At 44.7% G+C, this 23202-nt stretch overlaps 1 protein-coding gene across 1 annotated transcript in view; it reads right to left on the reverse strand.

Moving 5' to 3' along the window:
* Positions 1–6839, reverse strand: part of COL25A1 (collagen type XXV alpha 1 chain) — a 344124-nt gene extending 337285 nt beyond the window's left edge. The window contains exon 1 of the mRNA XM_056855865.1: positions 6773–6839. Within this exon, the coding sequence (XP_056711843.1) occupies positions 6773–6827 (55 nt within the window). The 5' untranslated portion in view covers positions 6828–6839. The remainder of the gene's footprint in view (positions 1–6772) is intronic.
* Positions 6840–23202: the final 16363 nt, after the last annotated feature.

Consider the following 23202-nt stretch of genomic DNA (forward strand, 5'->3'; position numbering starts at 1 on the left):
GCGAAAATAATTCGCCTTTCCCATAACTCAGACCACACTTTCCCTCAGATTTCCTTAGATTCCTTATCTGGCTTCTCATTCTGTTACATATGCTACAAAAACTCCTCTTTACCTTTAACACTTTCTATGACCTTCCTTGTCCCACATTATCTTTTAACTTTCGTTGATCGGTATAGTTTCCTGTGATATCTACTGCCCCAACTTTACCAAATGTTCACAGGTATTTTTGCTCATTACTCCATGACACCCTATGCATTGTTAATCCATCCTTGACTAACCTAATGTACACTGATTTTGGCCAAGGCTAGAATGAGTTACTTGGAACAAAATGTACTGCATTCAGTAAAAGATCCTGACTCTCTGTAACCTTTTCTGCTGAAAAACTGCTAACAGATCTGGGAGCAGAAAGCTTTGTTTACATTCTTCCAGAGGAACATATAGCCACAGCTACCCAAAACAGTTCAAGACTGAGAGAGCATAACAAGCTGAGAAGTTAGCTAAAGGGTGCACACTAGTGCCATAGCAACAACAGTGGTGATGATGAGCTGACACTTTTGCCAATTTAAAAAGTATGCAAGAAAACAAGCAGTGGGCCCTCAGCCGAAAGCACAAACAATGACTGGATGTCCTGCAGGAAGCCATGTGTAATTGGTTGAGAAATAGTTGGATTTTTGGAACCAGGGCCGCACCAGAGGGATGGGGCAGTTCAAATTGAAGTTTGGCCGACATTTCGAATTGATTGGGTGGACCATGGGAATGGGCTCTGTGGCTTCATGGAGCTTGGTTGGACATTGGAGTCCTTGTTCCATTGGTGTGGGAGTGCAGCAGGTGGAATAGAGAGCCAGAAACATCTCGCTGCCAGCTTTTGCATAGGAAGACTGTCCTTCAGCACTGGCAAACAATGCTGGTCCATTTCGGGGAGGGGGGGTATTGGAGAAAATGACAAACATTGGTTGCTGCTAGGGGTGTGCTAGGTTCCATCTGCCTCCATTTCATCCCGGGGCCCAGTGCCCTTCAGAGCTAGGAGCACCCACCCTTTGTGAGGTGGGTACATGGGAGTGCACCATGGAAGGATCAGCCATCCATTTGGATGCGTGGGTCCATCCACATCCCAACATGGCTGGACACTCAGAAAAAATTCTGGTTCTACAGATGTCCTTAGCCTACAGTAATGAATCCATGTCCTCATGAAGCAGAAGTCGCTATCGTTCCTTCCCCTTAAAGGGGAACAAAACAACAAGACCAAGAAGAAGAATATCTATCTCTGAAAGGAGCAGCTGGTGGATTACCTGGACATCCCAGACAAAAGAGACTGGATACAAAAGAAGCTAGAAATGGCAAAAAAGGCAAAATTCATCGTTCTGATAAATCAAAAAGACATTGTACAAGTTATGAGTGATTGGGAGGCATGGAGGGTTTACTGTGAAATAGAACTTCAAATGAGGAAAGTCAAAGGTTACCTATTGATCTAATCCATTTTTATAGATATTGCTGGAAAAAAATGATATATTAATTCAATTTTTAGGTTTAAATAATTCTTTTATTACTACATGCAATACTTAATAGTTAAAATTCATAATTGCTGTGTTGTTTGGTTTAAAATGATGAAATTAGTTTTTCTTTTTTTTCTTTTTTCTTTTTTGGAAATATTCTGTAATCATAGTTGAACTGATAATGAACAAGAAGAACTATATTTAAATATGTAAAACAATATTTGGATTAGAACCTTTAATACAAAAGAGTAAACAGGTTTATAAAAAGATGGAGGAAGATGAAGGGGAAGTTTTTTATACTTTACTTGATAGTAGGTAGATATTTTCAACAATGATATGTTATTTCTTTTTCCCTTATTGATATCTTTTGTATGTTGTTGAAATAATTGTTTATGGTATTATGGAAAATAATAAAAAATTTCAAGAGTAAAAAGGGGAACAAAACAGAAGTGAAAGGCGGAAAGCAACACTCTGGAGGGAGCCTTGGAAAGATCCTCTCTCTGCCTTCTGGGGTCCCAATGGCTAACCCCTCTGTTTATTTGGCTTTCATGGCTGAGGGTGCCATATGCCTACTTAGCAGCATATTGCTACAGGAGTCAGCGCCAATAGCCAACTAGCCTCCCTGGACTTGGCTGGGGCTTGGCTGGGCCCCCATGCCAGGTGGCCCGATTGGTTCTGGCTGCTCTGTCCATCAGAGCCCCACTGCCTCCCCACAACACCTCCACGAACACAGTCGCGCAGTTGCTGGGGACACTGATGCGGCTGCTGCCACTGACAGCCAAAATTCCCGTCTAGTTCCCTGACATCCGCCACGCAACCAAACACTTTCGGGAGTTGACTAGTGCCGCCATAGTGGCAGCAGCACATGCAACCCTCAGGATGGTTCTGCCCGTTCCTTAGGGACAGGGACCTTTTGCCTTTTAAACTCTGCAATGTACACAAATTTCATTGTGCTGATAAAAAACAAAATAAAGTTTTTACATATCATGCCTCAATCAACTAAAAAACCCCACCACTATTAATCCAGTATCTTCAAAATGCAATTTCCTGTCCATCTACAATATGAGCAACTGTTTGTTTTCCCACATTTAGTTTGTCTGTGGAATTCTCTTGCTTTTACACATTTTCATACAACAGCACTAGAGCAAACTTGATTGCCTGACCATGACGAATCACACAGCAAGAGAAGAAGAGTTGGTTTTTATATGCCGACTTTCTCTACCACTTAAGGAAGAATCAAACCAGCTTACAATCACCTTCCCTTCCCCTCCCCACAACAGACACCCTGTGAGGTAGGTGAGGCTGAGAGAGCATGACTTGCCCAAGGAAGGTAGGTGAGGCTGAGAGAGCGTGACTTGCGTAGGGACACTTCAAATGGAAAACTATGGAAATCTTGGAGAATCAGCACAAAATAGACGGGTTTTTTTGTTTTTTTAAAGGAAGAAATAAGTAATTCAGAATGATGGCAGCACTTACAGACTGGAAATTATTCTAAGCTCCAGGCTTTTTGTTTTGTTTTTTAGTTATAGAAATAACAAGTTAGGTTTTTATGTGCCGGTGCTCTTTAACTAGCTGTGCATGAAAGAAGGTAGTTATTTATGTGACAGAACTTGGTATGCCAGTCTTACACTCCAAAGTCTAAATAAAATGTTGTTTTTTACAAAAAATTACAGAAACATTAAACATAGTGGAACGTGGCCACTATGTTATATAAAAGCTGTTTGTAAGGTTGCTGTGGTTAGTGTGGGCCCACTGAGCTTCAATATCTACTTCAGGCTGACTCATCCACATTTTTCATCTTCCTGTCAAAGTGCTGGCATCCTTCAAAACCAGGGAAAGTTAATCAAACAGTTGCACTTTTCTCCTGCGGCTCCTTGGACCTGGGAGGCAGATGTTCAAAGCCCAGTTTAGATGCTAGAAGCTAGATGATTTTGCTGTACAACTGTTCCAAAAGTCTAGAGCATGAGTTCTCAACAAGGGGCGAATTCCCCCCCCCAGGGGGGGGGGAATTTTAGGGTTCGGGGGGGGGGGACTGGGACCACTATTCAGCAAAGTGTGATGTCCTGTAGATTATGTACAATCTGTAAAATTGTAGTTTGTTTTTAATTTAATCCGTGACATTCAATATTTAATCCGTGACATTCAGAATTCTATTCTGAACAATGGTGAAAGGGGGGAATGGAGCAAAAAAAGTTGAGAAAAACTGGTCACACACTGCTCTGGTTTAGTTGGAACTAATGTAGTAGTTTCAAAATGCAGTAATCATACAAAGATTAGACGTTTAGTTACAATTAATCTGTTTCCAGAATGGCTATTGGTCAAAAGACAAGGAGCACCTGACCACGTTTCTCATCCCCTGACAATTTAAGTCTTCTTTATAAAACATTTTAGCATGCTATTCATATAAATCTATCCTAACTTTTTAAGTTTTCAATCCCTGACAAATGCCATTTCTTACTGTGTGCTTTTTATCCATCATTTAGATGTATGCCTTCCACGTCTGAAATCCATTTGATTCAATAAAATGTAAGAAAGCAGCAACAAAGAAAGCGGATTCTCAGGTAATATTTGAGGTAATGTGGAGCTCTAGTGGTAGTATAGAAGAAAAACAGCAAAAGTTATTTTGCAAAGAGCCTGAGCCTGACAGTAGACTGGAAATTCAACAGCTATTACCATTTGTATCAGAAATAATAATTAATGGAAAATACCAGTACCAGTACCAGTGCTGCAGTCTAATCTGTATGTGAGATTATACCACCTAGGAATAATCAAGATCTTGCATATTGCAACCAACATGGTGTAGTAGTTAAGAGGTGTGGTTTGGAGTGGTGGAGTCTAATCTGGAGAGCCGGGTTTGATTCCCCATTCCTCCTCATGAGCAGCGGACACTAATCTGGTGAACAGGGTTGGTTTTCCCACTCCTACACATGAAGCCAGCTGGGTGACCTTGGGCTAGTCATGGGCAGCTCTCTTAGAGCTCTCTCAGCCCCACCTACCTCACAAGATGTCTGTTGTGGGGAGAGGAAGGGAAGGAAATTGTATACTGGATTGATTCTCCTTAAAAGGTAGAGAAAATTGGCATATAAAAACCAATTCTTCTTCTAAACTTTACCCAAAATATTTGCTACATGCAAATGTTAGCTAAATAAAACATCCGCACATACCAACTAGAAGATGAGATTTCCGTCACTATTAGCCACACTCTCACAGATTTTTTTCCAACAATCCAGGAGTCTGACTTTTGGGTTACATGGAATGCTACTTGAGATATGGGGCCTCAAGCAATAATAAGGCTCCCAACTACAGGATGGGAAATTCCTGGAGATTTGAGGGTGGAGCCTGGGGAGGGCAATGTTTGGGTAGGGGAGGGACCTCAGTGGAGTATAATACCATAGAGTCCACCCTCCAAAGCAGCCATTTTCTCTAGTTGAACTGATTTCTGTAGTATGGAGATCATTTTTAATTCCAGGAGATCTCTAGGCCCTACCTGGAGACTGGGAACCCTAAAATCAACTCCATTTCCAGAATTAGTTGGCCAGTAAATGGTATAACTTCACTTGCTCTGTAGTTTTATTTCTGTAGGATAAAGAGTTACCAAATTTCTGTATCCCCCACTTAATTTTAATTCTTCTTAATGGTGAATCATAGAATTGCAAGGGGTCATACAGGCCATCTAGTCCAACCCTCTGCTCTGAACAAACAAAATAATGGGTTTAACTATCAATGCTAGACATCAGGGCCACATAGTACATTATACTTTTCAGTATATACAAATCTAAGATGTTTTAAGTGGACACCTTAAAATATGAAGTATTAATGTGACAAATATAGCTATAAATATATGCATCATACACATGCACTCATCAAGATGCTGTGATCTGTATTTGATACTGTGGAATGTGGGAAATGACCTTTGCTTCTTGGGTTCAGTCTTCTACATTTAATGGTTCCTGTTCTGGTAATCCTATTCAATACCTGACCAGGCATCCCTGTTTCAAAGCTCTCATGTATTCAATAGCTATATCATAGTTAGTGCATGTTCCATACTGTAGCAATTACCATTTTGTCAAAGTGCTTATTAAGCCTACACAACAGTATCTTATTCTGTAATATACTGTCTACACAACAGTATCTTATCCTACAATACATTCTAATTTCAGCAAATCTAAAGCAGAACACCACTGTCCTTATTCCATAACTTCTAAAATCAGTGTAAACATGCAAACAATATTATCTAAGCACTATGAGATTCACCCCTTCCCAAATACCGATTACATGGAAATCATAGTTTCACAAATTATTGCTCCAATTTTCACAGAACCCAACATTTAATAGTTTGTTTATAAAGTACTGCCACTGCAGTTAATGAATTTCAGTGCTGAGCTCATATTCCTTATAATAATATACAGCATGAGACATGCAGTCAGTTTGTAAAATATTCCTTCATAGTGATGAAGGAAACAGTAACCAAAAAGTTTATGTATACTTTAATGCAAACTGAAACCAAACACTAAAATTATTTTGGGTCTGTTTTTCGAGCTGTTTGATGTACTTAACATATTGCACTTCAGAAGAACTAAACAGCACCAGAAAAGTGCCACAGATGTGATCCTATATCACGTAATAAGACAATGTACATTGCTTCTAGTTAAATGCAAATGTCTCTAGGCTGCTTGCACCATGATATGTGTGCATTTACCTGACACTTCCGTCTTAAAACACATTTGTTTGGATTTAAATCCTACTGCTTTGAATAAAACTTACTTTCAAATACAGATTGGCAGGCCCAGGCTATGCATGTTTACTCAGAAGTAAGTCCTACTGAGTTCAATGGGATTTACTCTCAAATAAATCTGACTGCAGCATTACAGCCTGAATCTTCAAATTTTTATAATAAATGGCACAAAGTTCAATGGCATTTTACTTCTAAAGGGTTGTTCATAGGATTGTGGCCTTAATTTGTGTCCTTAAACTTACTTGTAGGGAATAAGATCCTATTGAATTCAGCTCATACCTTATATGGAAGAATAATCTCACCTATTTCTATAAAACTCACTTTTATGTAATCATATGTATGTAAAACAACATTTCTCCCCTTTGTCAATTAAAACCTCACAGAAGATATGAGCTACCTTTCTACATTTTGGTTTAAACAATTTATCAAAAGAACTGTCTCCATACTATCTTACATAAATATAGGCTAATACCGAATATGTATCTGAGAGGCAGTAGATAAAAACTGTGCCATAATGAAATAATTCCATATTGCTCCTGTTTACCTGGTGGGCAGTTGCATTCTGGAGGAACTTCTCTTGCTATTCTGATTTTTGCCATATGCTCATAGGACTTCTGTATGAAAAGACAGGAAAATGGTTAAGGAGAGGTTCAGTCTTGGCAGAAGAAACTGGATTGTGTAAAATGTTCCCGTTCATGTTAAATCAAGATTGACTGTTATTTTATAACCTGCTTAACTTCTAATAGCTTCATCGCTTAGATTTCAATCAAGCGGAATCACTTACTTGCTCTGACAATAACTAATGGGTTGAACAGTCTCACACACACAAATTAAGGCATTCCCCTACTCAGCAACGGTGGTGTTTTGCCTCTTCATATGAACACAGTCACCTAACCTTCCCACCGCACCTGTGAGGCACAAAACAAAAGGCAGGGAAGTAGGATTTGGGTGCCTGTCTGTAAATTAGAGATGAGAGAGCCATGAATATTTTATGTATGAAGGTCAAATGCTGCCACATTATAGGAGTAACCGCTGCCAACTGAGGACTGGCTGCTGCCAAATAGTCCCTGGGGGGGTTGGTCCTGGCAGCCCACCGAAACTTGGAACCACGCTTTACAGCCAAATGTCTGCATGGGCTTCTTGTTGAGCTCAGGTTTGAAATATCCTTTTTTATCTTCTCAAGGATCTCAGCAAAGCATTTAGGAGCCACGACCCTAACCGTGAAGTAAAGGAGACTTCTCTTGCTCGGTAGGAATGACATCGTTTTTAAACACATGTAAAGTAGTCCTGGTAAGGCTGCCAGATGTCTCTTTTTTCCAAGGGTTATGCCTTATTTTATAAATCTGTCTCTTTATTCTGTGCCCACAGAACACAACAGATGTCCCTTATTTCCTTTAGCTTCAGAGGACTCCACTACAGTGACTCTGATCTTGAAGAGTTTGCTCTAGCAGCCACCAACCGGAGCTTCATTTCTAAAATAAAAGGTCCCAGAACTCAAACCTGTTCTGCCAGCACATTATATGACTTGGTACCCTTTCTTCTAACCCTCATGTGTCTAGTGGACGGTGTGAAAACCAGGGTGGGGGGATACACTGTGCATTCTCAGAGACACTCTCTTCATCTCTGTTACTTTACCAACCCTGGAATTCAAAATCGGTCCTAGGGCAATGTCCCAGCAGACACAGGCCATTTATGCATGGGGGGGTCTGGCCTTGGATTCGCCACTCGCTAGATGCACGTTTCCCCCTCCAAATTCACAAAAGTAAAAAATAAGCCCCCATGCAGAGTTTTGAGCATTCAGATGGGGGAAATGTGCATCTAGAGAGCGGCAAACCCAAGGCAAAACCTCTCATGCATAAATGGCCCCAGAGAATCAGTTCCCCAAAAGGGCTAAAGTAAATTAATTGACACTTTCCAGCACAGACAGCCTAGCAATCTCCCTCCCCTTTCCACATTCACCCGGGTTTTTCTCTCTGGGTTCTTAGACATCACACACACATATTTCTCACACTTTTCTTTAGCACCTCTGGCTTAAGATCTAAGGGGTAAAGATACCGGTCCCCATCACTAACCACACAAACCTCCTTGGCAAAGATTCAGCCAGCCGTTTAAACAGGCACCCTCCGGGGGCTAACTCGCGACCCCCTTTCCCCGGGATGCCCTGGTCCAGCCCTCCGTTCCCAAGGACCCCCCACCTGAGCCAGAAGCCGCTCCACTTTCTCCTGCATCCACGATTCCAGCCGGTCCAAGGAAGAGCCGGGCAGCAGCCGGTAGGACGCGGCGGCGGCGGACAAGTCCCCTCGGGCGGCCTCGATGGCCAAGACCCTGGCCTGAAGGTCGCTGGTCTTCGCCCCCAGATACAGGCAGGCCGCCACGGAGGCCAGCGAGAGGAGGAAGGCGGCCAGCAGCCAGCTGGAGGGCACAGCCCGGCCCCGGCAGCAGCGCCGCTCTCCAGAACAGCTGGCCACCCCGCTGGCATCCGCACCTTGGGCTTCCGGGCTGCTTTTCCCCACCATGCTTTCCTTCCAGGGTTGGGGGGGACGGCAGCGAAGTTTCCTCCCTCTCCTCTCCTCTCCTCCCAAGGGGCGAGTCGGCCAAGAGAGGGTCGCTTGTCCACCCAGGGCAAGGAGGAGAAACGCGCAGCAGCCCCTCAGCCAAATGCACCTTCCCCGCCTCCCCGCCCCTCTCTCTCTGTCTCCGTGCGCAAAGGTGCCCCGCGCCGGCGGCGGCGCTCACGCAAGGGCTCCCGAAATCGCCCTCCCAGCCGGCGGGGAAGGCGGGGGCCCGAGACCCGCGCGGCAGCTCCCCAGGAGCGCGGCTCGCCCCCCTTCCCCAGGTGCGCCCAGGAGAGCGCGGGGCTCCCCCCTTCCCCGACGGGGCGGACTTGTTGCTCGGCGCGTCTCGGCGGCTCCCCGGCTGCAAAGACCCCAAGCCAAGCGGAGCCTCGGGGGGCTTCCTGCCGAGCAAGGGCCAGAGACCCCGGCGGCGGCTCTGCTGCCCTCCTGCAGCCCCCTGCCGGCGTCGGCGCCCTCCGGAGCGGCTGCCGGGAAGCACAGGAGCGGCGGACGGAGCCTCCCACCGCCAGCGCCGGCCAGCCGCCTCGGCCGCCTCATCAGCATAATGCATGCACCTAGCGAGGGGGGCCGACTCCCGGCCGGCCACTAGCGGGAGGGCCCCGGCCGCGCCGATTTGCATAATCTATGCGAAGCCCCGCCCCCTCCCGACGGCCGCGCGGGGCTCGTTCCAGGGCATTGCGGGCTGCCTGGCTGGCTGGGTAGGTGGGTGGGTAGGTAGGTAGGTAGGTGGGTAGGTAGGTGGGTAGATAGGTAGGTGGGTAGGTAGGTAGGTGGGTCGGTAGGTGGGTGGGTGGGTAGATAGGTGGGTGGGTGGGTAGATAGGTAGGTCGGTGGGTAGGTGGGTAGGTAGGTGGGTAGGTAAGTAGGTGGGTAGGTAGGTAGATAGGTAGGTGGGTAGGTAGGTAGGTAGGTGGGTAGGTAGGTAGGTGGGTAGGTAGGTAGGTGGGTCGGTGGGTAGGTAGGTAGGTGGGTGGGTGGGTAGATAGGTAGGTGGGTAGGTAGGTGGGTGGGTGGGTAGATAGGTAGGTGGGTAGGTAGGTGGGTGGGTAGGTAGGTGGGTGGGTGGGTAGGTGGGTAGATAGGTAGGTAGGTGGGTCGGTGGGTGGGTGGGTAGGTAGGTAGGTGGGTCGGTGGGTGGGTATGTAGGTGGGTGGGTGGGTAGGTGGGTAGATAGGTAGGTAGGTAGGTGGGAGGGCGGCGGGGCTGCCGCTTCGGAGTTTGAGGCAGGACAGGAGCAGCTCTGCCTTTTTCATGGAAGGTTTTGCCTTGGAGTTGCCACTCTTTAGAGGCACTTTCCCCCCATCCATATTCTCAAAACTCAACAATAAGCCCCCAGGCAGAGTTTTGAGAATTCGGATGGGGGGAAATGTGCCTCTATAGAGTGGCAAATCCAAGGCAAAACCTTCCATGAATAAATGGCCGCTTAGCTAGAAACCACCCGCGAAGCAAACATGGGCGGGCGGAGGAGCTCATTGCGGAAGGGTCCCGACCCGGGCAGGGCCGGTGCCAGTCCTTTTCGTGCCCTGGGCAAGGCTAACTGCTTGTGCCCCCCTTCCCACGTTGCTAACCCGTTTTCAATCACAGATCTCTTGTAGGGGAAAAATAAAAGCGCAAAACTTTTAATAAGACGTTATCATTAATGGTATCCATAGCTCTATTGTGGTACTTATCTTAAAAAAAATTAAAACATTGCATTTCCCCCCCCCCCCAAGATAATTCACAGTGGGTAGCCGTGTTAGTCTGTCTGCAGTAGTAGAAAAGGGCAAAAGTCCAGTAGCACCTTAAAGACTAACAAAAATATTTTCTGGCAGGGTATGAGCTTTCATGAGCCACAGCTCACTTCTTCGGATCAATGCTGAAGAAGTGAGCTGTGGCTCACGAAAGCTCATACCCTGCCAGAAAGTATTTTGGTTAGTCTTTAAGGTGCTACTGGACTCGTGCCCTTTCCTACATTTTCTCCCCAAGAAACTAATTTGTTTAAAAAGGTGCCCTTCGGGCCAGTTCTGCGCCCCTCTGAGGTTTGCGCCCTAGGCGACTGCCTGGTTTGCCTGATGGTAGCACCGGCCCTGGTCCTGGGGCTCATCCCTGCCTAGTGAGCTTTGCTTGGATCCCAGAAGCATGACAAAGCTAATAGTTACTTGGTGGTGATGATCAGGATGGTCATGATGATGGGGGGGGGGGAGGAGAGAGTAAGCTAGAGTTGCCAGGGCAGTCTTTACCACCGACAGGAGGTTTGGGGGGCGGAGCCTGGGGAGGGTGGGGTTTGGGGAGGGGAGGGACCTTAATGCCATAGAGTCCAATGGCCAAAGCGGCCATTTTCTCCAGGGGAACTGATCTCTGTCGGCTGGAGATCAGTTGTAACAGCGGGAGATCTCCAGCTAGTACCTGGAGGTTGGCAAGCCTGCTCATGGGAGGGAGGCTGGGCACAGACAGGAAGCAGCAGCACTCTGCCCTGACAGAATCTCTGGGCCTCTGTAACAGCCCCACCTCGGAATATGCTTACACCAGCCCTGCATTTAATCCATTGATTCATTAAGTAGGCTTTTTTTAGCTGACAGGTAGCCCTGGTTCTAACATATTGTCATTTTCACAGTACTACATTTGTACTTCATGCCAAAACTCTCCCTAGAATCTAAAATGATTTAAATGAGGCTATCGTACTTGGGTCACATTATGAGAAGACAAGAATCACTGGAAAAGGCAATCATGCTAGGAAAATTTGAAGGCAGCAGGAAAAGAGGGAGACCCAACATCAGATGGATTGACTCAATCAAGGAAGCTGCCTGACACGTTAGAATTATATTAGAGCCAGAGAAGTATAGTTGTTAAAGAAATGGTTGGCTGGGGGAAACCCAAGGTTCAAATATTCACTTACTGATGAGATACTGATACTGATGAGATACCCTCAAGCCAGTCTTTCTCACCATAACCTACCTCAAGGGATTTTTGTGAGGATAAAGGGAACAATTACTCACATTGCTCTGAGCTCAGGGGCAGATTGGCCATTAAGGCTAGTGGGGGAAAGTCCAAGTGGCCTATTACCTGGAAGGCAACTCCTCCTGCTCTAGGGACACCCTGGCCCCAAGTGAGCGGGTGGGTGCAAGCCACCATGAGCCCCAGGTAGGGTGGCAAAGCAGTTGCCCAACTGAGCCCTATGCATGGACAAGGCTGGCTTCCTCCCTTGGAGGGCATTTTCCTAGGCCATTTTTTACTTCCAGTCCTGAGATCCTTTGAGGAAGGATGAGATTAAAATGTACTTAATACATTCTGTTAGTTGGTTCTTGTAGGTTATCCGGGCAGTGTCTCGACACTGTCCTTCAGTGTTACTCCTCTGAAGATGCCTGCCACAGCTGTTGGCGAAACGTCAGGAAAGAAAATACCAAGACCACGGTTACACATCCCGGATAACCTACAAGAACCAATGAACTCTGACCGTGAAAGCCTTCGACAATACATTCTGTTAGGTTGCTTCTTTCCTCATTAGGCAGTAGGGTTGAAACGTATATTCTAGAAAACAATCTAGGCGAGTGCAGTCCTGTATGGCAACTTCCTACCTGCCTCAGTGTGTCACTATCCTTGTCAGGGATGCTCTAGGGCCGATCCTGCATTAAGCAGGGGGTTGGACAAGATGGCCTGTATGGCCCCTTCCAACTCTATAATTCTATGATTCTATCCTAACTATAATGTAACACGGGCCACTCAGCAGGCAGTGGTACTGTTGTAGATATGGTTGCAGAGCAAGAAATTTATAAACTCAGGGATGGGGTATGTGTTAATGGAAGCCCTTGCACTAGAAATTGTTCCATGTTCTGATCCAATAATGTTCGAAAGGACAACTATTCTCTGTCTTATTCTATAAAATCACAGTGCAAGGCAAATAAGTGTTAAGGAGGATAAAGCATAAAAACTGCTAGGCTCTGTGCAGTCATCTGGGACACTGTGGTGATGTCAAGAGCAGCTGGCTTCAGTGGATTCCAGGGCCTAGTTAGCATCATTGAGCTAGGGTAATCCAGTTCCCACCCTGACCTTGATGGCCCAGGCTAGCCCAATCTTATCACATCTCAGAAGCTAAGTAGGGTCAGTCCTGGTTAGTACTTGGATGGGAGACCATCCTGTGCAGGGTTGCTACACAGAGGTAGGCAATGGCAAACCACCTCTGTTTGTCTCCTGCCTTGAACTGGTGGTGTGAAATGTAGTGAGGATATACCACTTATGTGCCCTTCTAGATATATCTGATGGCCATCATGGAGTCAGTGACACTGACAAGCTTTTGCAACCAATATGTGGTGGTGGTGATAATGAAAATGAATGTAACAATCACCATTACACAGCAGACCTGCTTGGTCTTATGGCTGCCAACCTCCAGGTGTGTTCTGGAGATTGCCTGGAATTACAACTGATCTCCAGACAATGGAGATGAGTTCCCCTGGAGATAATGGCTGCTTTGAAGGGTGCGCTCCATGGCATTATACCATTCTGAGTTCACTTCATCTCCAGGAATCTCCAGGAATTTCCCAGCACTGAGTTGGCAACCCTACTTGGCCTGCTGTAGCTAAGTCAGCACAAGGTACACCGCACCTACTGCCATCCACATCTGGCGCACTATCAACAGTCATCACAGATTTACTGTGGCCAAGATAAAATGAGGAAGAAAAAAACAGGTTTAGGTAGTATTAGCAGGAAATGAGAGAATAAGATAGCACCAAAATAGAGCTTTCTAACAGACTGTGCTGTTAAATATAGTATGTTAATGCCCCTTTTCTACGTCTGCAACAAAAATAAAAATTCATTAGTGTTCGAGAAGCAGTGGGGAAGCCATTCTGTTAGACAAGTATGCAGAATGAAACTGCAGGTCCCTTCAATTACATGGCTTTGCGGGGCTTCTGTTCCTAACTTGGGGGGGGGGGGGAAGAGATCTGTATCAAGCAGGCTTTGGGCATGCCTCATGGGTATTAGAAACTAAGGAAAACAGATGGTGCTGGTATTTCCCTTGTGGTGCAAACAGCAGCTCCATGGGGTCAAATGAGGAGGGGGAAATGGCAAGGGGGGAAATTAAGCTCCTCCTCCTGCTCTTCCTCATATTGCAAAGCCAATCGGTGGCCCCCACATATTTAACTATAACTTTAAAAGCCACTGGAAATCTGTTCTCTTCCAATGTCTTATCTAGGATTGCCAACCTCCAGGTACTAGCTGGAGATCTCCTGCTATTACAACTGATCTCCAGCTGATAGAGATCAGTTCACCTGCAGAAAATGGCCACTTTGGCACTTGGACTCTATGGCATTGAAGTCCCTCCCCTCCCCAAACCCTGCCCTCTCAGGGTCCGCCCCAGAAACCTCCCACCAGTGACGAAGAGGGACCTGGCAACCCTAGTCTTATCTCATTAAGCCCAAAAGAGCTCACAAACATAGGGCTTTCATTCTGGGCAGAGGGTGCTCTTTGTGATATGTGGATCACTTTCAATCTAACCAATCACAGCCAGGTGGGCCAATTATAATAAAAAATGTTCACATATACTTTTACAGGATGTGAAAATATGGTTTTCACGGAGCTGTGCTGATGTATCAGCTGTAAATATTACAGTAGCCTATTGTTGAACATCTAGCGAGCCATATTTGTAAGGCTAAGTGTTGCCAATTGCCGATAAGCATAGTTGCATACCCCAAAGACCTTTCTAGAAAGACTGGGCCTGAAGTCCAGTATCTCCAGGTGACATTGGCACAAAATATCATTCTTTTCACAGACAGTGGAAATCCAGGGATATTTGTTCTGGGTGAAAAGGGCTTTGTGTAATACATATACTATTGCAATTAATTTGTTGTGGTAGATCTGTCTTTACCTTCAGTAGCACTTCTGTTACAGGAATATTCAACTGCAACAGGATACAAACTGTGGCATTTTGATGCTGGAGGGATACAATTCCTCTCCTGGCTAGAGTATCTATTGCAGTTGGGAGTCCTGTGGGAAATGTACTTAAGCATCAAGGGTCTTCAATAAATAGGACACATGATATTGTTAGTGATGAATAACACAACTCCTTCTTCCAGCCATTTTTGACTTTTTCAACGTATTACTGTTTTGCTTCTTCGGAACCCAACAGTCCCATTTGTATAGCCTTTTAAAAATAATAATAATAATAAAGGCCTAAATTCCCCCAAGACTAAGTCCTCCTCTCTTTAGAAAAAGAAGAGTTGGTTTTTATATGCCGACTTTCTCTCCCACTTAAGGGAGACTCAAACCGGCTTAAAATCACCTTCCCTTCCCCACCCTGTGTGGTAGGTGGGGCTGAGAGAGTGTGACTCACCCAAGGTCACCCAGCTGGCTTTGTGTGTAGGAGTGGGGAAACAAATCCAGTTCACCAGAGTAGCCTCCGTCACTCATGTGGAGGAGTGGGGAATCCAACCCGGTTCTCTGGATCAGACTCCACCGCTCCAAACCACTGCTCTTAACCACTACACCACTCTGGCTCTCAATTTATCAATTTATTTTAATTATTTTCCCGTAATTCAATGCTGTTGGGAAGGGGAGTTTTTCCCTGCTCCCCACAGCATCATGGGGCATTTGTGCACTTCCCAGGGTTTCCATAGATTTTGTCCGATCTTTCCCAAACCTTCTTTTTCTTTGTGCAGCATTAGTGTGGAGGGCCCTGGCAGCTGATGAGGTTGTTTCCTGGTTTCTACCATGTGGTCCTTTAAGAGCTACATCTGCAGACTCACTGGAGCTCTTTTGGATATCTTCACAGGTGTGTTGTGTCTTAAGTGCCGTCAAGTCGCTTCCGACTCATGGCGACTCTCGTCCTATCTTTGACAGCCTTGCTCAGGTCTTGCAAATTGAGGGCTGTGGCTTCCTTTATTGAGTCAAACCCACCTTGTTGGGTCTTCTTCTTTTCCTGCTGCCCTCAACTTTTCCTAGCATGACTGTCTTTTCTAGTGACTCTTGCCTTCTCTTAATGTGACCAAAATACGATAGCCTCAGTTTAGTCATTTTAGCTTCTAGGGTCAGTTCAGGCTTGATTTGATCTAGAACCCGCTGATTTGTTCTTTTGGCAGTCCATGGTATCCGTAACACTCTCCTCCAACACCACATTTCAAAGGAGTCTACTTTCTTCACAGGTATCTTCACAGGTACACTGTGCTATTTAAACCCAGTATCAGGCTGAGGCACGAGCTGAAGGGTGAGAGCCAAAGGGCTTTTACCCTGTGGCTCTTAGCTCACAACCTGGTACCCTCATGATTTAAAACTCTGAATGTGTCCTGAACTGCTGTGGTTGGGAAAACAATCCTGTCACCAAGATTTGAAACTGACCCATCCGAAGAAGCTATCTTGTGGAGGAGGGAGGGTGAGAGCACATCATTCTCTTGTGTCTCATACCAGGTGAGAGCTGGTTGTCTTTGTGTTTTTGTCTTGTCCAGAGCCATGGGGGAATGCTGCAGCCAGAATGCTGACTGGAGTGGGTTTTAGGGACCATATCACTTCCATCCTGCTTCATCTCCACTCGCTCCCTATTTGCTTCTGGGTCCAATTGAAGGGCTGGTATTGACCTTTAATGGGGAAGGCACTGGCAAACCACCCCGCAAACAAAGTCTGCCTTGGAAACGTCGGGATGTGACACCACCCCATGGGTCAGGAATGACCCGGTGCTTGCACAGGGGACCTTTACCTTTTTTATTGACCTTTAAATCCCTATATGGCTTGGAGACAGCATACCTGAAGGAGTGCCGACTCCCATATGAGCCTACATGTCAACTCTGGTCATTTCCAGAGGCCGTGCATTGGATGACCCCCACCATCTGAGGCTAGATGGGGGGGCACCCAAGAAAGGGGTTTCTTGGTAATGGAACCTAAACTTTGTGACTCCTTCCCCAGGGAGCTTCATCTGTCTCTCTCTATTGCTGTCTCCTGCTGGTGGGTGAAGACTATTTTGTTTTGTTTGGCATTTCCTCACTAACTCTTGTTAGCCTTCCTCCCGGTTTGTGTGTTTTAATGTGTTTATGTTTTGTTTTGTTTAATTTTTGAATGCTCTGTATATTTGTATTTTAAATGCTTTTTTAATGTTTGAAATATTTGAAATGTTTTAATGTTTGCTGCCTTGGGGACCCTGAAATTCCAGGGAGAATGTTAACATGCAGGGGCTCAGTGTGGAATATTTGGGGCAGGATACAATTACTGGCCTAGTCAGAAGGAAAGGCCTCCTGGCAGATTCTCCTTATGTAAGCTTTTGAGCATGCTTATCGAAAGAAAGATACATAATCCACTGTATTGTCCCCAAAAATAAATCTGAAAACCTAAAATCTAAATGTATTGCTGTCTTTTACTGAAATATAACACAAGCACTTATGTTGTACTTGATACAGTGTGTGTGTGTGTGTGTGTGTGTGTGTGTGTGTGTGTGTGTGTGTGTATATATGTTTACCAGATGGATAAAACTTTCATGTTATTTAATACTTAGATTTATGCATTACATATATTGCACGAACACATCATATATTTGAATATTTAAGTAAGACTTTTCTTAACACTGGAGACAGCTTGGTCACCTGAGCATAAAATTGTATGAGTTTATTGTTTCGATAACCTTACTGGTATTTCTGTAGCCCTATTAAAACTTGCATCTGGCTTTTAATATATGTTATAGAATGTATCTTTCCCACTGACAAAGCAACATTGCAAAAATTTATGTGCAGATGCCAGATAAGATCGACAATCTAAATGTCTCTTTGCCCCAAATTCACATAATTTAAAAAAGAATATCGGTGTGGGGTTGTTTAGCACTCATTTATATAAATGTATAAGAGCATACTGCCTTTGAGCAAGCAGTCTCCACTTAATTTGGAGGGAATTAGCTGGAGACAGAGTGAGAGGGGGTAACTGGGATCAATAACCCATATATACCAGGATTGTCCCGGATGAGAACTCTTAAAGGAGTAGATGGTTGTTCTAATTGAAATGGGTTTTATTAAAGAAGAAAAATGACAAAAATAAGAAATATATTTCAAGCAATGAACATACACATACAAAGCATACAAGAGCTGACGAAGGGAAAAGGGAAGAGGTTTGGATAGTGTTTTAGGGAAAGGTGATAGTTACTAGTCTTGAAGGGACGGCCACAAGAGCAGCTCTGAGGAGGAAAATGATCAGCTTTGCTGGAAGCAAAGAAGAAAACCCATACGCAAGTGGGAGTGGGTGCATGGATCCAGAACACACATACAGAGACACACACACACACACACACACACACACACACACTTTGATGGCCAAAGGCCCTGTATTTATACCCAGAAATGGGTCCTGAGGTGGTATGAGGTATTCTGGCAGGAAAACTCGAGAACAAAGAATGGATTGCTTTTCTAGGGTTCCGACAAAAGGGTAGGAGAGGCTTAATGGGTCAGCAGGTCCTAAGAGAATGCCTGGGCTATTCCCTTGAATACTGATTGATTGGAGGGATGGGTGCAGATAGGGTGAATGGTGGTCTGTTCGAAGCACTGATTAAATCACCCTAGGGTGACACAGTGGAGTTTAGCTTGCCCCACTGTTAAGCCAGGCACACCTTAAGGACAGGGGGAAATGTCAGCTGCCAACCTCCTTCCTGTCCAGGCTTGAACACAACAAAATGGATCCCAAAAGTTCTGAGGGGCATCCATGTTGTGGGAGCAGTATCCTGCTCTGGTGTCAGTCTCAGAGACCCCCTAGCCTCTATGATGCCCTTTATTGGGAGGAGGGGTCTGACCGTTCACAGCTAAATTTAACACTTTGATGACAGCTTTTGGAATTGCCCTCCAGGAAAGATTGAAACAAGAGCAGAACAGTACTGCCTAGACCCATACTGGTCAGGCAGTCTAGAAGGATGCATGGTTGATAGCATCAGTCATCGCTGAGAGTTCAGGAGAAGCAGTAGAAACATGCTTTCCCTGTCCATAGATTGGCACGAGTTATCTTGATGGGGCAACCAAGATAGTTTCCATTCCATACCCAGGTTGGAATCAGACAGAAAATAATATAATCAGGTTTATCGTAGAAAGATTGCCTACTACTTTCTCTATGTTTAGAAATGGCAAGTTAAAAACAGGATGATAGTTTCTCAGGTCAGCTATACCAATATATGTTTTTGTTTAAAAAAAAAAAAACCTGTGGTCTTGCTACCATTCCTTTTAATGCCATAGGGAGCAGCCCATCTGGATGTGGTTGTAGATGTATATGAGAACGTCATCCATCTACACACATTACTTTCATGAGGATGAGCATTTGAATGGGAGGTTTCCACTTCAAGTTCTCCTAACACAAGCCCCCCTTATAAACAATTTTAATAAAGGGATACAAAATTCTTAGGAAATAAGTATGCATTTCACAGAGAGATGAACAAATTCATAAAATTTACTGCCCTCCCCTTGTTGGGTACAATAATGTATTCATCCTATAAGCAGCTCTTTCTAGGTGATGATGGCATACTTGGACCTCTGCTTTAGAAGACTCCTATTTCTATTGCCCTGAAAAACCAAGATAACATGGAACTTTCCGCCACAGAAATGTCCCTGTGTGCGTTTCAATAAATAGCAGTACTTCCTTCTGCTTAGTGATTGGGAAACTGTACAATTCAGATTGTGCAGTTTACATTTGAACTAAGGAACATGAATGCCAGATTACATTTGAACTAAGGAACATGAATGCCAGATGAAGGCATCATCATCATAAACAGAACCCCTGAAAGTATACTGCTGCATCTACAAGTATACTAATTCAACGTGCAGCTTCCAAGCTGTTCCATTAATCGGGGGAGAATATGTAACCATCTGCATTCTGCAGCACTCTGTTTTATTGAAGCACCTCTCCAATCTGAACCAAAAGCATGCTCCTTTCCAAGATATGTACAGGTAATGGAACGGGGCGGGGGGGGGATTCTGGTAGTGGATCATGTATATTCCAAAGTGACCACACATATATGTTGCATAAGCAGTATATGTGTTAATAATTTGGTTAACTTCCTTACATCATATTTCTGAACTTTCCAAATACTAATGCATGAAAGAACTAGAGCATTGCTGACGGTTCCAAGTCTAGTATTCACTTACCTGATGTCTGGACTGGATTCAACAGGTAAATCATCAATCATCAGGTACACGGCTGTCTATGGGAAATGCTACCCTAGCAACCGGCTCACAACCAGTGATAACAGGCAACAGTCTTGAAAAGAAGTCAAGAATATGTTGTGCAACCAGAGGGAGAGATTAGACAGCTTGATCTCTTCTATTGCAAGCCAACAACTTCTCTTCCTATGAAATGTACCGTGAGATTTAGAATGACTAATGAGTGCTTTGGCCATGTCAGTTGCTCAGGTCCGAGTGCTGGCAAGTGGCTGGGGTGATCAGGAAAGTGGGGGAGTAAGATGATAAATTGGACAGACTGGAAGAGACCAGCAGATCTGAGGGCTTTTAGCACTGTTCCCATGTACGGACAGGGAGACGCATGTGCTTATGCAGACGTCTGTGTGAATGTGGCCAGTTTGGCCCAGATTCATGCTAGAGTAGTCTGAGCATAAGAAGAATGACGAAAACAGACACAAAGAGTTTGTTCCGTTTCTCTGCTGTTTCTCCATCTTCCTTAAAGAATCCTTTCACTCCTTTTCATCCAAATGGCTGTCCACCTCACTGGCTGGTTTCTGGACCCAGATACATTTAACGAAATGCTTATTGTTTGTCTCAATGCTTTTTACAACCCACTATTTTAAATCTCTTCTTGCTTGCCTTATTGTAAACTTACATACGTTTTGCCAGAGCCTGTGGCTCCTTTTTGTTCACCTCATTTAACCAAACTTTCCACTTTTAAAAGGAATCCTTTTACTATTTATGGATTTTATTGACTTGATAACCACACTGGCATCCTTTAGGTCTTGTAGTACTTTTCCTTACCTGAGGTATGCATTCTACCTAGACTTCAACTAACGTGATTTTAAATAGCTTCTGAACATCCTAGTAGGATTTGACTCTCTTGATGGTCCCTTTTAACTGCCTCCTTACTAGTCCCCTAATTTTTATAAAGTTCCCTTTTTTAAACTCAAATAAGATCATTTTGGACTTTGGGTCAACCTTCTATTGACATAAATGCTGATCACCTTTCCAGATTGGTGCAACATCTACATCTCACACCAGGTCTCAAGCTCCGCTCTGCTGGCAAGCACAGTGATCAGGTAGGAATGGCTAAAACAGAGGGATGTTATCTGCCGTAACAGCAGAATCGCTAGTTGGCTCCAACTGCACAGTTGTTTATAATACTCAGAAACTTCAACTCTACAATATGATTTGAGCACTTATTTACCCAATTATGTGAGGTAAATCATCCACTGATACAACATTTTCAGCTTTCGTTGCCTCCCTTATTTCTTTCTTCAGATTACCCTCACAGTTTTGGTTATGCAAGCAATAGTACACCCCCCACTTGCCTCTGAGGCCCAGTATCTACCATGAGTGTCAATGAAGAAGAATTATGAGAGTCTGGCTAGAGTTGCCAACCTCCAGGTGAGGCTTGGAGATTCTTCAGAATTGCAACTGATCTCCAGACTGTGTGTGTGTAACGTGTTGTCCAGTCGCAGCCGACTTAGGGTTTTCAAGGCAAGAGACTAACAGAGGCGGTTTGCCATTGCTTTCCTCTGGATATCGTCCCTGGAATTCCTTCATGATTTCCCATCCAAATTCCAACCAGGGCCGATTCTGCTTAACTTCTATGATCTGACAAGATCATGCTAGCCTGGGCCACGCAGGACAAAGAGATCAATTCCTCCTGGAGAAAATGGCTGCTTTGGAAGGTGTATATGGCATTATACCCCACTAAGGTCCCTCTTCTCCCAAAATGCTGCCTTCCCCAGGCTCCACCTCCAAATCTCCAGGAATTTCCCAATGCAGAGCTTGGCTCCCTGGTGTTCTTTGATTCTTCAAGTAAGATTGTGCAAATGTTCTGGCTTGGACTGCCTGCAGACCTCTCTTCTTATCACCACCCTTGGTGGTGCAATGGGTTGAGAATCACTGCATCGCCTGAGAAGACCAGGGCACTGGACAGGGTGTCAGCTTTCTGTTCTGTAAGAAACATTATGGTGTTGTTTACTGTAGTTAAGGCATGGTGACTTGAAGGGCAGTTGCCTCACACCCATTTTAAACTGGCCTTTTAAATGCTGGGGGGTTTTATTTAAAAAAAATTAAAAACATGTTCAGGCTTAAAATAGAATTGTACTTTATTGCCACCTTCCTTTATCTGGCCACGGTGGCTTGATTTGTTGAATTGTAGGGGCTTTGTGGGAGTGACCAGGTGCCAGGCAACTGGATATCAGCAATATGATTTTATGCTTCCTTTTCTTTCCTCTAAGCACTGTGCCTGTGTGAAAATTACTTGTAGATTCTGGATTCTGGGATGGATTGTACATGGAATGACTGGAAAATGAGAAGATAACAGCTGTCTGTAGTCTTTGGGTGTGCCTTAATATCTTTCATAGTCCTTAGCATGAATCATTTCATGATAGGCGGGGAGTCAACCTGGAAGCTTAAACACTCCAACGAACTCTCACTTTTGAGGCGCATTTAAACTTTAAGTCGTGATAACACAGGAACAGCAAATCACGGGGAAGTATCGGAAGTGGAAGGGTCCAATGTGTAGGCCGGAGACAGCCATGTGTGCAGACTGAGGAGAATCACTACATGCCCAGGAGATTCATGGGACAAGACAGCCATGCGTTAACGGCCAGTGTTTTCAGCAGAGGGGACACTAGGTAGTGGAGAGATGAACCATAAACCAGCAGGCATTGTAAAATAATGAAATAAAAGGTTGCAAAAACGAGAGTAAGTCTAATGCATGTCAGCCAATCTAAATCTAAATGTTAAATCTTTAATTGCCACCCTCCTGCCCTCCTTGTTATAGTTCAGTTTCCTAGCAAGCAAGCTGATGCAGTTTCATAGTGCCTGTCCAAGGATCTCAGAAGGTTGAAGAAGAGACAGCACCCTCACAGGCTTGTGAGCCTCTCAACCCTCAAACTCCTAAAAATTAGGAGGAGAGGAGGGCAGGAGGAGGAGAGGCCTATGGAGGTCTCAGGACCTCAAGGCATCTTCAAAGCAGGCAAACCCTAAACAAAAAGAGCTACTACTGCCCCTCCCAAAGCTACTCAAAAAGAAAAGGCTACTTCTGGCCTAAAATTAAAGTTATAACCCAGTGCGCCTTCACGTAAGATCTTTATACCTTTCATTCGATCACAGGCAGTACTAGGATGGTTCCCATTCCCATAGAGTGGAGAAAGAGGTGTGGACATGTAATTCCTCCTCATTTATTGCTTACTTTCAAACTCAGGAGACAGGAAAACCCCATACCCATAACATATTCCCAAAAATATGCCAGTCCAAGCTCTTCGTATTTGTCCTGAGAC

The sequence above is a fragment of the Euleptes europaea genome, chromosome 9 (assembly GCF_029931775.1).
Source record: "Euleptes europaea isolate rEulEur1 chromosome 9, rEulEur1.hap1, whole genome shotgun sequence".
NCBI lineage: Eukaryota > Metazoa > Chordata > Lepidosauria > Squamata > Sphaerodactylidae > Euleptes > Euleptes europaea.